General features: G+C 38.9%; 1 protein-coding gene across 1 annotated transcript; it reads right to left on the bottom strand.

The window, feature by feature from the left end:
- Window positions 1-8,877: 8,877 nt before the first annotated feature.
- On the bottom strand, window positions 8,878-10,047 carry LOC116113251. Its single transcript, XM_031399395.1, has 2 exons — window positions 9,688-10,047; window positions 8,878-9,615 (listed from the first exon to the last, which is right to left on the bottom strand). The coding sequence occupies exons 1-2, from the start codon at window positions 10,045-10,047 to the stop codon at window positions 8,878-8,880; spliced, it is 1,098 nt and encodes a 365-aa protein (XP_031255255.1).
- Window positions 10,048-15,865: the final 5,818 nt, after the last annotated feature.

Consider the following 15,865-nt stretch of genomic DNA (forward strand, 5'->3'; position numbering starts at 1 on the left):
GGTAGAATCGTGATGAGGGTATCAAGTGTTTCAAATCTTGATAGTGAGAACCCTATGAGCACATAAGGTGGCCATTCTAGAAACGTCCGTAACCCCAATATTATTCTGAAGTAAGGGCACAGATAATACGGTAAGGCTATCATGGTGTTGAATGAACCTGTCAAAAGGCAGTGATTGATCTCACTTGTCAAGGTTGTTTGGTGACAACCTAGTGCAACACATGGGTGCTTGCTGTAGGCGATTTTACCACAGCAAGTTCACTGGACTGACCCACTAGAGGATTCCATATGGATGATAAACCCAGTGTCTATGGAATAAATCCTCTAACGAATGGTGGTGCATGTGATCCTTAGACTTGAGATCACCAGAGTGCCTTGTGCACCGATTGGTATAGTTTGACACTAGCCTAACGCAATCTATTCAGAGCTGTCAATACGATGGTGATTGGCTGCATCAAGGAGTGTATCAAGACTATGGTAGATTGACAGAGGATTCATCACTCTTGGGTACGGGAGAAGTTATCTCACGGCGCAATTCAGTATATGGCAATGACACTAAAACTGTGGCCACAATGGGATTGAGTTGTTGCTCTATCCGGATTATAATACAGGTCATTGGTCCAGAAACTGAATACATAATATCGAGAGTAACCGAAGGTTGACACTATTTCTATGCCTTCATCTCGTCGAGATAACAAATGATGAAATGATCGAATTGTACCGTAACCATATCGTTGATAGGTAACTATTTTGTTGAATCCGAATCTATCGGGTGGCCATGATGCCTTGCTAGGGGCCAATCTTGGTATGTGCATTAGTGAGACGATTAATTGGTATTAATCATGATACTATACACTGCCGGTACGATGAGAAGCCTATGGGTCACACACATAGAAGATAATTTAAGAGCCAAGAAGAAAGAAGGGCGTTTTCATCTTTTTATGTGAAAGGGTATTTTGGTAATTTCATAGTGCAATTAAATTTGCTGCGGTCATAGCCTTTATTTAATTTGTTAGAAAAATTAAATAAGTGAAATTACATTTAAATATGTGTTCGTACATATTTAAATATATTATCATTATTGTTAAACGTTAATATATATTAAATATATATTAATTGATTTTAATTGAGATAATGATGAAAAATGAAATATCAAATTGGGAGTGTTTGGTAACATGGGGTGTTTGGGTTGGAGCCTAAGCCCATTCCATATGGGAATAGGGCAACTTGATTTACTATAAAAAGGCAAAATGTCTGTTAATTGAAAAGGTAATTGATTTCTCTTTAAAATAAAAAACACACAGCAACCCCTCTCATTCTCTCCCACGACAGAAACATTTTTTGCCTAAAATCAATTCAATTTGATTTCCTTTCTTCTTAATCTTAAAGCCAAAGAGGATCTAGCAAATCCCTCTTTGGTTCTTTTGTGATTGTCTTCGTGTGGACTACGTGGGTTCGATCCTACGCTTGGGTCGGTAGCAAAACGTTCAAAGACAAACGTGGTGGAGCCTCCAAACGTGCGTATGGTTCTAAACTCATGAATAACCTTTTGTGCAGATTTTACTTTAATATAAATTGTAAAATTATACCCTTGATCTTAGCTCATGTAAACGATCCTTGTATTATATATATATTTTTTTTTTGTTTCCGTTGTCTATATGGATCATTTACTAACAGTGGGATCAAAGCCTAGGGTACAAAATTTTACAGTTTTTATGTGTATCATGTATTTGATGATAATATGTGTCCATATTGAATCTACATAAGATCTGCCTTAAAACATGTTTTAAGAAATTATTAATCTATTAATTTTTAATTTGTTGATGATCTACATGTTTGGAATAATGGTTGATGGATTTTTGTTGAGATTAATGTGTTTGGTTGATTGCAAAATCCATTTAGAGTGTTTTTGGTTGCTGTATGAACAGATCCAGAGCCACAGATCCTTGTATGCTCACCGCGGCGATATAACCCATCGCCGCAGCGAGCGTTATCCAAACTGGTGCTGGTGATGAAACCAACTCTCGCCGCAGCGATATAAAGCATCGTCGCAGTGATCGTTCTCTGGATGGGTGCTGTACGAAAACAGCGCTCGGCGAATCATCCTTAGACATGCGCTATACCAAATCGCTGTAACTACCACCGCGGCGAACGTACGAAGAGCGTGGACGTTAGCATAACCAATGCACGCCGCTGCGATCTAACTCATCACCGTAGCGAGCGCACTTCCGAGTGCGTAGGGGCTAAAATAAAAAGTTTCAAAACTTTTGGACCAAACTGCAGATCTGTAAATTATCAGGGGGTAAAAGAATTAATCCACTAATTTCAAAAATTGATTGTTTTTGAAATGTATGCTTTGTACTTGTTTGTATATTGCATGGTTCCCGATACATGAGCCTTAGACCCAAGGGTGAATGTTTTAAAATAATTTTGGGTATGTATGGTTGTATAACTTATTAAATAGGGCATGCGTGTCCTGCCTTTCTCCTTTTCTCGATGTACATTCTCTTCTCATCTAATTCCCCTGGAATGTAAATCGAGGTTTCTAAATTTATTGATGTAAAGAATTTTGTATTTTTATTCTTTTTGTAAATTTAAAAGTTTTTTAATGTACTTGAAGATGGAGCAAAAAACAAGGCAACCATACTTGAAAACTCAAGATGTTTATTACAGGACCCCTAGGTGACCCACCGATTCCTCTAGGCTCGAGGAAATCGGTTTTAGTTGGGCCATGTACCGGCACGTTTTAATATTTTGTTTAGAATGCATGCTAAGGTTGAATGTTGAATAACATGCCAAACAATGTCATTCTAACAAAGATAATAATCTGATGAGACATTAAATAACAAACCCTCAATTAAAGTATATTAAGTCACGTATGCCTTCCATCACCATGGTTTTAATCAAACCACATGTTCGTCAAAACCATGTTCGCCAAAGCAAAGGGTACACTTCTACCAGTGGGAGGTTAAAATGCATTGGAGTTTTCCTTGATGATGGGTCGACTTAAAATGATGATTTTGCATGTTCGCCAAGCGAAGGTTGATAAACGCGTCATAGGCATAAGTAGAGCAATACACATATATTGTGTACATGGTGACATGTAGTGTCCACTCTACTGATACTGAGAATCACACTTGAGGACAATGATTGGAGCCATTGGGTTGTGTGATTGGCTTCTTGTCTTTTTCACATTTAAGGTTGATAGTAGGAGCTATCAACTGGTGTGGATTAAGTTTGTTGGCCTACCTAATCAACTCATTTTAGCTTGTTCGCCAAATCGAAGGTTTGAAATGGGCAGGATGGGATCTCAGTCCACTAGGAAAGTCAACAGGATTTCCCGAGTTAATAATGGGGGCTATTGGCTTGAGTAAAATAGTGGGAGCATCGTTTAATAAAAGACCTTATTAAATAATAATGAACTTTATAATAACTTTATCTTTTCTACAATTGTAGATTCACCAATTTCTTAAACTGGTATCGTAATCTTCGAATTGTACTCAAGTCAGAAAAGAAATTGTATATCCTTGAAAAGCCATACATGGCTGAGCCTGATCTTGATGCCACTCTGGAAGTTAAGGATACTTATCAAAAGTTCCTTGATGATGTTGATAGTGTTCAATGCTTGATGTTATCATCGATGACACCTATACTGCAAAAGCAGCATGACAATATGGATGCTTCTTCCATCATTCTACACCTCAAGGAACTTTTTGAAACAAATGCTCGACATGAGAGGTACAAGGTGTCAAAAGCACTGTTTGGGAGTCGTCTTACTGAGGGAGCCCAAGTTGGTCCTCATGTGCTCAAGATGATCGAGCACATAGAGAGGCTTTAGACTTTGGTATGTGTCTTGTATGCAGAATTACAAATGGATTTAATTCTGCAATCCTTGCCTGACTCTTATGCTCTGTTCATAATGAATTTCAATATGAATATGATGGAGAAAACCCTGTCAAAACTTCTGAACATGCTTGAAAAAGTCCAAGCCTATTTTACTAGTTACTGCTAGTAAACCAAAGGGTAACAGCAAGGCTAAGGCCAAACCCAAGGCCAAACCCAAGCCGAAGCCCAAAGGACAGGTTCCGCTTGGGCCTGAGAGTGGCATGGGGAAGGGCAAGGTAGTTTGCTTCTTTTGTGGCAAGCCTAGCCACTAGAGGAAACACTACAAGGCTTTCCTCGCAAGCAAGAAGAAGTCAGAGGCTACGAGTTCATGCATTTATATGATTGAGATTAATTTCTCTCCCTCGACATCTTGGGTCATTGACACAGGATGTGGTACTCACATTTGTATTGATGTGCAGGGACTAAGGCAGAGTAGAGTGCTTACCAAGGGAGAGGTGGACCTACGAGTTGGAAATGGAGCACATGTGGCTGCATTGGCTATAGGCACTTATTGTTTATCTTTGCCTACGAGCTTGTTATTGGAACTACATAACTATTATCACATACCTTCTATTTCTAGAAATATTATTTCAGTATCCGCTTTGAATAATATAGGGTATCATTTTGAGATATTAATGGATTGTTGTCCTTTAGTTTGAATGGTATTCTATTTGGAATTGCAAGGTTATATAATGGATTATATGTTCTTGATTTAAACAATAAAGATATTCTCAATATTGAAACCAAGAAAGCTAAACATAGCGATCAAAACTAGACATATCTCTGGCACTGTAGATTGTGTCATGTTAATAAGACCCGTATTGCAAAACTTCAAAGGGATGGAGTTTTGGCCCCTTTTGACTTTCAGTCATTTGAGGTATGCGAGTTATGCCTGTTAGGCAAGATGACCAAGTCTCCTTTCACAGGACAAGGTGAAAGGGCTACTGAGCTGTTAGGCATCATCCATAGTGATGTATGTGGTCCACTAGCAGTTGAGGTCGAAGGTGGATATTCATACTTCATCACATTTACTGATGATTTCAGTAGATATGGTTATGTCTACCTTATGAGACATAAATCTGAAGCCTTTGATAAATTCAAGGAATTCAGGAATGAAGTACAGAATATGTTGGGCAAAAGTATTAAAGCTCTTCGGTCGGATCGAGGAGGTGAATACTTAAGCTCAGGGTTTTCAGAGTACCTGAAGGAATGTGGGATATTATCACAACTCACCCCTCCTTATACACCCCAACACAATGGAGTGTCATAAAGGAGGAATAGGACCTTACTTGACATGGTTAGGTCCATGATGAGTTTTAGTGATTTACCTGCATCTTTCTGGGGTTATGCCCTAGAGATTTCGACTCACGTTTTTATTCGTGTGCCTTCAAAGTCTTTAGATAAGACTTCATATGATCTATGGAGTGGGCTAAAGCCTAACTTGTCTTATCTAAGGATTTGGGGTTGCGAAGCTTATGTTAAGAAATTGACTTCGAACAAGCTGGGCCCAAAATCTTGTAAATGTATATTTGTGGGGTATCCAAAGGAGACCAAAGGATACTATTTCTACCACCCAGAAGAGCGCAAAGTTTTTGTTGCTCGATCTGGTGTCTTCCTAGAAAAGGAATATTTTCTAAGAAGTACTAGTGGGAGAAAAGTAGAACTCGATGAAGTTCTAGAACCACAAGATATACTAGACGAAGGACGGGATGATATGCCATAGGAAGTGGTTAAACATCATGAGAAGTTTACTCCACAACTTGTGGATCAAAGTGAACCACCTTAGGTAGCACAGGAGCTACGTAGATCTAGGAGAGTACACCATGAGCCCGAGAGATATGGTTATCTCGTGACTCAACATGGTGACGTACTGGTCTACCAAGACGATGAACCCAGAACCTACGAAGATGCTATATCGAATTGAGATGGACTCCATGTACCAAAACCAACTATGGTCTCTGGTGGAACCACCTGAAGGGGTAAGGTGTAAATGGGTCTTCAAGATGAAGACTAATATGGATGGCAACATGCATACTTATAAAGCACGGCTAGTTGCCAAAGGTTTCAAACAAATTCATGGAATTGATTATGAAGAAATCTTTTTGCCGGTTCCCATGATTAAATCCATCCAGATTATGCTTGCAATTGCTGCATATCATGACTATGAGATTTGGCAAATGGATGTCAAAACTGCTTTCCTGAACGAAAACCTTGAGGAGGATGTGTATATGACACAACCTGATGGTTTCATTCTTGATAGTCAAGCTAATAAGGTGTGCAAGTTGCAGAGATCCATTTATGGACTCAAGCAAGCTTCAAGGAGCTGGAACATTCGTTTTGATGAATCCGTAAAAGAATTCGGTCTTATCAAGAATGAAGATGAGCCTTGTGTTTACAAGAAAGTGAGTGGGAGAATAATATCATTCCTAGTGTTGTATATCGATGACATACCTCTGATTGGTGTCTTGGATTGATGTCTCATGTGCTTTGAGCACTTGTAGTAGATATAAATCGGATCCAGGTGAGCATCATCGGATGGCTGTCAAGAATATTCTTAAGTACTTGAAGAGGACTAAGGATATGTTCTTGGTTTATGGAGGGGAAGATGAGCTCACTGTAAGAGGATACAGTGATGCTGATTTCCAAACGGACAAGGACGATTATCGATCACAATCAAGGTTTATATTTTGTCTCAATGGCGATGCAGTAAGCGGGAAGAGCTCCAAGCAAAGCACTGTAGAGGACTCTACAATGAAGACTGAGTATATTGCATTGTTAGATACAGCTAAGGAGGTAGTCTAGATTAAGAAGTTCGTTACTGAAGTTGGTGTGGTTCCCACGATTGTTGATCCTATAGACATCTTTTGTGACAACAATGGAGCAATTGCTCAAGCCAGGGAACCACAGTCTCATCAGAAATCCAGACACATACTCAGACGATTCAATCTCATCAGAGAGATAGTTGAGAGGAAAGACGTGCATATTAGTAAAGTGCATATTGACGACAATCTCACAGATCCATTAACAAAGCCTCTGTCACAGCAGAAGCATGACAGGCACTTGAGATCATTTGGTGTTAAATACATGAATGATTGGCTATAGTGCAAGTGGGAGATTGTTAGAGTAGATACCCTAGAGCCAATCAATTATTGTCTTTGTAATAATGTTCATTAATCAATAAAAGGCATTTTATTCTATATCGCGTAAATCATTATTATTGCAATATGTATTATATATGTCCTTGGAATGGTAGAACCATGACGAGGGTATCAAGTGTTTCAAATCTTGATAGTGAGAACCCTATGAGCACATAAGGTGACCATTCTAGACACATCTGTAGCCCCAGTATTATTTTGAAGTAAGGGCACAGATAATACGGTAAGGCTATCATGGTGTTGAACGACCCTGTCGAAAGGTAGTGACTGATCTCACTTGTCAAGGTTGTTTGGTGACAACCTGGTGCAACACATGGGTGCTTGCTGTAGGCAAGTTCACTGGACTGACCCACCAGAGGATTCCATATGGATGGTAACCTTAGTGTCTATGGAATAAATCCTCTAACGAATGGTGGTGCATGTGATCCTTAGATTTGAGATCACTGGAGCGCCTTGTGCACCGATTGGTGCAGTTTGACACTAGCCTAATGCAGTTCTATTCAGAGTTGTCAATACGGTGGTGATTGGCTGCATCAAGGAATGTATCAAGACTATGGTGGATTGACAGAGGATTCATCACTCTCGGGTATGGGAGAAGTTATCTTACGCTGCAATTTAGTATATGGCAATGACACAAAAACTGTGGCCACAGTGGGATTGAGTTGTTGCTCTATCTAGATTATAATATAGGTCATTTGTCCAGAAACTGAATACATAATATCGAGAGTAACTGAAGGTTGACACTATTTCTATGCCTTTGTCTCATCGAGATAACTTATGATGAAATGATCGAATTGTATCGTAACCATATCGTTGACAGGTAGCTATTTTGCTGAATCCGAATCTATCGAGTGGCCATGTTGCCTTGCTAGGGGCCAATCTTGGTATGTGCATTAGTGAGACGATAATTGGTGTTAATCACGATACTATACACTGCCGGTATGATGAGGAGCCTATGGGTCACACACATAGAAGATAATTTAAGAGCTAAGAAGAAAGAAGGGCGTTTTCGTCTTTTTAGAAAGGGTATTTTTGTAATTTCATAGTGTAATTAAATTTACTGAGGTCGTAGCCTTTATTTAATTTGTTAGAAAAATTAAATAAGTGAAATTACATTTAAATATTTGTCCGCACATATTTAAATATATTATCATTATTGTTAAATGTTAATATATATTAAATATATATTAATTGATTTTAATTGAGATAATGATGGAAAATAAAATATCAAATTGGGAGTGTTTGGTAACATGGGGTGTTTGGGTTGGAGCCCAAGCCCATTCCATATGGGAATAGGGCAACTTGATTTACTATAAAAAGAAAAAGTGTGTGTTAATTGAAAAGGTAATTGATTTCTCTTTAAAATAAAAAAACACATAGCAGCCCCTCTCATTCTCTCCCACAGCAGAAACACTTTTTGCCTAAAATCAATTCAATTTGATTTCCTTTCTTCTTAATCTTAAAGCCAAAGAGGATCTAGCAAATCCCTCTTTGGTTCTTTTGTGATTGTCTTCGTGTGGACTACGTGGACTCGATCCTACGCTTGGGTCGGTAGCAAAACGTTCAAAGACAAACATGGTGGAGCCTCCAAACATGCGTATGGTTCTAAACTCATGAATAACCTTTTGTGCAGATTTTACTTTAATATAAATTTTAAAATTATACCCTTGATCTTGGCTCATGTAAACGATCCTTGTATTATTATTATTATTTTTTTTTTTTTTTGTTTCCGCTCCGTATATGGATCATTTACTAACACTGATATCTTAGATAGATCCTCAACTGGCCCACTATAAGGGCACTCCTAGATGCAAGGGTCTATGTTGTCCTCTACTAGGCTATGGCTCGATCCTGCTGATCGTCATAGCCTGCTCGGGGATGCCTAGTGGCCTTTCTTTTCCCTTGCACGCCATTTGCACTGCTCTTATGTAGTAGTCACGAGATTCACGTTGAGATCTTTTTACTTCCCCAATCCCCGTCGGAGTGGGGAATTTCATTTTCAAATGATAGATTGAGGTGATGGCCTTAAAACTTTGTGGTAAAGGTCGTCCCAAAATGCCATTAAAGGCAGACGTATAGTCTACTACCAAGAACTCCGTCATCTTGGTCACTTCATTGGTCTCACCCAAAGTGATAGGGAGTGCAATTGTTCCCCTAGGAATCAGATGATCCCCAGTAAACTCGTAGAGTGGGATAGAGGCAGGCTTCAGGTCTGTCTCGTCTAATTGCATTTTTTCGAAAGCTCGCTGAAACAAGATATTCACAGCGCTTCCATTGTCCACCAATATTCTGTGGACTTCACACCAACCTATTTCAGGCGTGATGATGAGTGCATCATCATGGGGATGATACAATCGCACCGCGTCTTTCTCAAAGAAGGTAATCTCTTCTTCCCTATGAACCTTAGCGGGTCGCAGTGCCGTGTTCATCACACTCATGGGGTCATGACGAGCTTCCCCAACATATCTTTCCTGGGCACCTTGAGAATTGTCCGCGAGGTGTGGTCCTCCAAAGATGATCCCCACACAGTAGAGACCTTTACGACCACGACGCTTCTTCCCTTGTTCCTCTTGACCCTTTTCCCGAATGGGAGTCGAACCATCAACATACTCCTTAAAGTGCCCCTGCTTGATGAGGTCTTCAATTGCTTGCTTGAGAGCCCAACACTGATCAGTGTGATGCCCATTATCCCGATGATAGCGGTAATACTTTTTGCTATTCCTGGCTAAGAAGGGATTCTTTATGGGCTCTGGCTCTGACTCTCTGAGCAGGCTGGCCTCCTCTGACTTATCCAGAATGGCTGGCACTAAGGCATTCAAAGGAGTGTATTGGCTTTTGTCGCGATCACGACAAGGAACTTGGGCATAATATTTTTTGGGCTCAAATCGCTGTTTCTTTCCTTTCTGCTGATCGTCATTAGCCCATCTGTGATTAACCTTTCTACTATTCTCCCCTCGGTTGGGAGCACTGGTCGAGGGACCAGGGTCATGGCAATTAAGAGCGACCATATAATTTTTTATTTTGAGATACTTCTTAGTAAGGTCATAAAAACGGGTAAGGGAAACATCATCCTTAGATCATAATTCTTTCCACAAGTCAGTCTATGGGTGAACCCCTACAATAATGAGAGTCCAAACAGACTCTTCGGAAGTGTAAGCCACTTTGTGGAGTTCCTTGTGGAATTTGTCTATGTAAGACTAAAGGGATTCATTCCTCTCCTGTCGTATGTTGCTCAGATAGCTCAACGGCATCGAGAACTTACTTTTCGCCTGGAAGTGCCTCAAGAATGACGAGCTCATTTGTTGCAACGAGTTGATAGATCCTACGGGAAGCAATCTGAACCAGCGCTTGGCATGGGCAGTCAGAATTACTACCAAGCAGTGACATTTAGCCAAGTCGAAGACTTGGTGGAGTTCCATGAGGTCGTTGAATTCATAAAGGTGATCCTGCGGATCAGAATTCCCATCAAACACTCGCATATCGGGCATTCTAAATCTCAACGAGAGAGGAGAAGCTAACACTGCTTGAGAAAAGGGAGACGCCTCGGTGACCTCCCCATGCTCATTTTGTTGAGCTTTAAGCTGATCCAAAGCTCACTGTAATTCCTCAATCTAAGGTAGTGGAGCTACTTGAGGATCACTTTCCGCAACGTGGGTTCGACCCTCATAGTTGCAGTTGAGGAAAGACCGCAAATCAAGCTCTTCCTCAACTCGGTCAGAAGCTTCGGTGAACCTTGACACATGTTAGCTGGGGCTATGTGAAGGCATCGAATAGCTCCGAGAGTTTTTTTGACCTCTATAGTGGTCAGAATCGACCTGCATACGATGGGAGGTTCCTCCATGATGACGATCGAGATCATCATTTCGGTGATATTGGGAATCTCCCTACCTTGAACTTTTGTGGGGGTGTCCATGTGATGTGGCATGGGATGGCTCATGCTGTAACATGTCAGCAAGTCACAATGCCACAAGTATTCTACCCGTTGCATGATTGGTGTTTGTTAGTCCCTCGGAGCCCTTCAGCCCATTGTCCACCACTTGCTTTCCCTTACTTTTACGTGCTGCAACGTGTGCGGTATTGGCTTTAGCCATTTTTCGCGCTTTCACGTGACTTGCAGGCATCTTTGGCAGTGGCACCACCTCGTCGGACTCTGGTGGTACGACCCGATCCAAACAGTCTAACCTTTGGCTAACCATTTGGAGAGTATTATTGAACCTCTCTAAGTAATCCATCACAGCTGGGTCGAGTTATGAGCTCGAAGGAATATCCGCCATTGTACTCTGCTAGACTGGAGGCACTTTGGGAGAAGTGTCATCCTGTGCCCGGGGGATCTCCTCATTGTCGAGGTTGGTTTGCTCAGTTTCAAAACCACGACCCATTTGTTGATGGATATGACGATTGGTCAGAGATTCCTGATGAAGAGCGGATACTAAATCAGGCCCTCCTTCTATCGCCAAACTGTTGATACTTGATTTTGACACCAACGACTCACACATGTAAAGTGCTAAGTGGACTTAGAAATTACACATGATATGGAAATTTGCAACGAGAGAATAAACAAGAGACAATTTTTAAAGTGGTTTGGATGCTAAAAAGCAAATCCTACGTCAATATATTTGTATTGATGGATGATTATAGTCAGGTCGCGGGTAACGACCTAAGTTACAATCTAGAAAGAGAATTTAAATACAAAGAGATAGAATCTGCTCTTGGAAAATTAAAAAATGGACTGATCCAGTAAATGAGAGAGGAGCCCTCTATTTATAGTTGAGGGATTCAAGGTAATAATCATGATTTTGCTATTGGGCAGTTGTGGTACAATTCTTAACCTGCTTCCCACTGGCTGATCGTATAGGAAATATCCTTAAATCGCGTAGGGCTTTCCTAGCCACTCACAAGACAGACTTTCACCTGCCACACTAATAGCAGCCTTACCTCTTCCATCCTTGCGCGACATGGCAGTGTCTGGACAGCAAAAAGTCTTCTTGAACTCTGATTGGTCCTTGCTGGCGTGAGCTTACGTCAGCCCTAATATTTTTAGGCATAACACCTTCAATGCCCATGACTATAATCAAAATTCTACTATGTTACCAAACCCGATAACGTTATCAAATAGATAATCTTTTCACACAATGACGATCCTTATTTTTAGTTTCCAACATGTGCAAACCCCTTGTATACTGCAACCGAAATATTGTTACTTATAATCATAAATATTGATTCTCTAATAAATTACAATATTATAGTATAAATCAAAAGGAATATGTTCGTTTTACTAAAAGCAACACAATTTCCATCCGAACTATCAAGAGTATAAATCTTAATGGTCAATATGAGGTAATGCTGCTTTTGCAACTGAACATAGATTATGAATCATAAATGGGTTAATATTGCCTTTGTATTGGAACCTTGATCATGAATTCTAAGGGTTGATATGAGATACTGTTGCCTCACATCTAGATTGGATCACGAATTCTATGGATTGATATGAGGTAATGTTACTTCACATTTAAATATCTGACCATCAGTCTTAAAGGTGTGCCACCTCACATCTAGAATATTAGATCAAGAATCTTAAAGGTTGAAAACTTGAAATAGAGTAATATTACCCTTGTATCTAAACTTTTAGATCAAGAATTGTGTGAATCAATATGAGGGTTACATTATCTCACATGCTATTAGATCATGAATCTGAAGGCTCGATCAAAGGATAACATTATCTCTGTAACTCCTACATCGAGGTATGTAGCTTTACTTATGCCCTTTTACCCTTAGTTGATTTTTGTTAAAGTTATTTTGAAAAAGTGTGAAGAAAATGCCTTCAAATTTCATTAGGGTTAAAATGATCTTTTCACTCATAATTAGTTGAAAAAGTGGGGAGTGAAAAGAGATAGAATAACATGGAGAACTTAATAAAAATAAGGGCATTTTTGTAACTAACCAAAGGACATAGATGGAATTTCATAGAAAGTGCAAGGGCAAAATGGGAAACTATAAATAATAATATGTTATATCAAGAATTGAAGAATGAAGCCCTAGCTAGTCTTCATCCAGTTTCACGCCACCTTCACCTTCAAATCCTCTCAATTTCTCAATTCTTCTTCAAGGGAAATTCATAGATTTTGAGTACTTTTTAGTTGATTTTCAATCCCAAGCATCCTTAAGTAAGATCCTTGCACCAAGAAGTGAGTTTTAATTTTTAAAGTGTTGAATTTTGATGATTTGTGTTCATAGGATTTAAGAGAAAGAGAATTGGTTCAAAGAAGATTTTTAAAGTGTTAGATTGCTCACATATAAGGTAAGTAAATCCTACCCTAAGTATGATTTAAGTAATATTGTATAGAGAATTCCTTTTATGCATATATATGTGTTTTATATGAAGAATTGTTGATGGATTTGGTATTGAATGGTGATTAGAACTTATCAGTAAGAAGTAGTGTTGGTATTTTTGATATTTGATGCGAGTTTGGATGAAATTTGGAAGAATTGGAGTAGAAATTTTGGACAGGTTTGGTGTTAAATATGGAGGATGTTATACCAAATTTTTGGTGGCTTAGAAAAGAGATATAAGTGTAGCCAAATTAGAGTTGCTTTGTGCACATAAGTTGTTTGATGAAATGTCAAAGAGAAGTGCATGTATGATGATTATGTGTTATATTGAGATGAGTTTGTAGATGGTAGAGAATGAAATGTTCGCATAATTGCATTTAAACATGTGAATTTAGAAAGAATCATAAGCATGAAACCATCTACATGCATACATACTCATAAGAGCATGAAAAAGCACTAAAGAATGTTAAAGAGTAAATAGAAAGAAATGAGAATATTACAGAAGTTCAAATCTGAATTTTTATTTAAAGAAGTGTAAAAAGATAAAAAGAAGAAAAAGTTGTTGCAATGGGGATGTTAGAGTAGATGTCCTAGAGCCAATCAATTATTGTAGAATTGACTCTTTGTAATAATATTCATTGATCAATAAAAGATATTTTATACTATATCGCGTAAATCATCATTGTATGTATTGATATATGTCCTTAGAATGGTAGAACCGTGACGAGGGTATCAAGTGTTTCAAATCTTGATAGTGAGAACCCTATGAGCACATATGGTGGCCATTCTAGAAACGTCCGTAGCCCCAATATTATTTTGAAGTAAAGGGCACAGATAATACGGTAAGGCTATCATAGTGTTGAACGACCCTATCGAAAGGCAGTGACTAATCTCACTTGTCAAGGTTGCTTGGTGACAACCTGGTGCAACACATGGGTGCTTACTGTAGGCAAGTTCACTGGACTGACCCACCAGAGGATTCCATATGAATGGTAACCCCAGTGTCTATGGAACAAATCCTCTAACGAATGGTGGTGCATGTGATCCTTAGACTTGAGATTATCGGAGCACCTTGTGCACCGATTGGTGTAGTTTGACACTAGCCTAACACAGTTCTATTCATAAATGTCAATACGGTGGTGATTGGCTGCATTAAGGAGTGTATCAAGACTATGGTGGATAGATAGAGGATTCATCACTCCCAGGTACGGGAGAAGTTATTGTTGCGCTGTAACTACAACATGACATATAGCAAGTGCACTAGTCATAAAAAGTAATAAAGTGATAAGAAAAGTATCGTTCCCACGAGGATTGGTTGTTAAGCACTGATTTTCCTAATTGTTATCAAGTTGGAGAAATCGAAAAGTGTTTGGATTGACGGGAGAAATTTAAACTAAAATGAAAACAAAATTTACCAAGTATGTAAAAGGCTAATTAATGAAAGCAAGATTAAAGCAAGAGTAATATCAAGTAAGGCAAACGGTTAGGGTTTTGACTTCATTAGGATTCTATGAATTAATCTACGAATTATGTTACTTCTACACTCACATGCACAGAGTGTAAATCGAACTCCCTAATAAGTTTTCCCTATTAAGTTTCCGCACCCAACAATTTGAAGATTAATAGATCCAAGTTCATTACGCTAATGGAATCCTAGATTGATTTCATTGATTCTCAAACCTATCTCTAGTGTTCAATACAACAATTGTGATTTACCTAAGAAGCTCATACATGATTCATTTCTCAATCTCATCATGTTCAACAAATACTTTCAAGAAAAACAAGAGAATCACAAAATCCATGCAATAGAATGTAGAAAAAACACTAATTCATTGATTAAACATAGAAATCCCGAATTACATCAAAACCCTAACCCAAGATGAGTTAGTTCATACTGAAATTAACACAAATCGAAGTAAAAACAGTGAGCAATGTATTCAACATATTGAAACTAAGAAAAGAGAACAAAGATCTTCCCTATTTGATGAATCCACAAGGTTCAATCTCAATCTTCTCTCCTTCTTTCCCAAAATGTGCAACTTCCTCTAAAAGTGATCAACCCCATAAAAATGGCTAAGTTTTCCTTATATAGTCGATCGAAAAACCTAAAAACTCTCCTAAAATAAAACTGTGCATTTTAATTAAAAACTGAAAATCGCACTTCGCCGCGACGAAGAATATTCTTTGTCGCGGCTACGAGTTAAGTTGAAATCTCATGCCGAGCATCTATCACCGTGGCGAACCTTCTTGAACAATTCTGAATTTATGGAATTGCCCTCTGCTTACTTCCTTATTTGAATCTTCGATCTTCGATGCTTTCCAATGGAACAAGCTTCATAAAGTTTCAAATCCGCTTCAAAACTTCCTCGAATTCTGAGATTCACTTGCTTCTGGGTCCAAACAATTGATTCCGTTCATTATTTGCTGAAAGTACACGTTTTGGCCTGAAACATAAAATATGTGAAATTAAGTTGCAATTCAGGCACAAACGAAATA

Source organism: Pistacia vera, unplaced genomic scaffold, assembly GCF_008641045.1.
Source record: "Pistacia vera cultivar Batoury unplaced genomic scaffold, PisVer_v2 Contig121, whole genome shotgun sequence".
Taxonomy (NCBI): domain Eukaryota; kingdom Viridiplantae; phylum Streptophyta; class Magnoliopsida; order Sapindales; family Anacardiaceae; genus Pistacia; species Pistacia vera.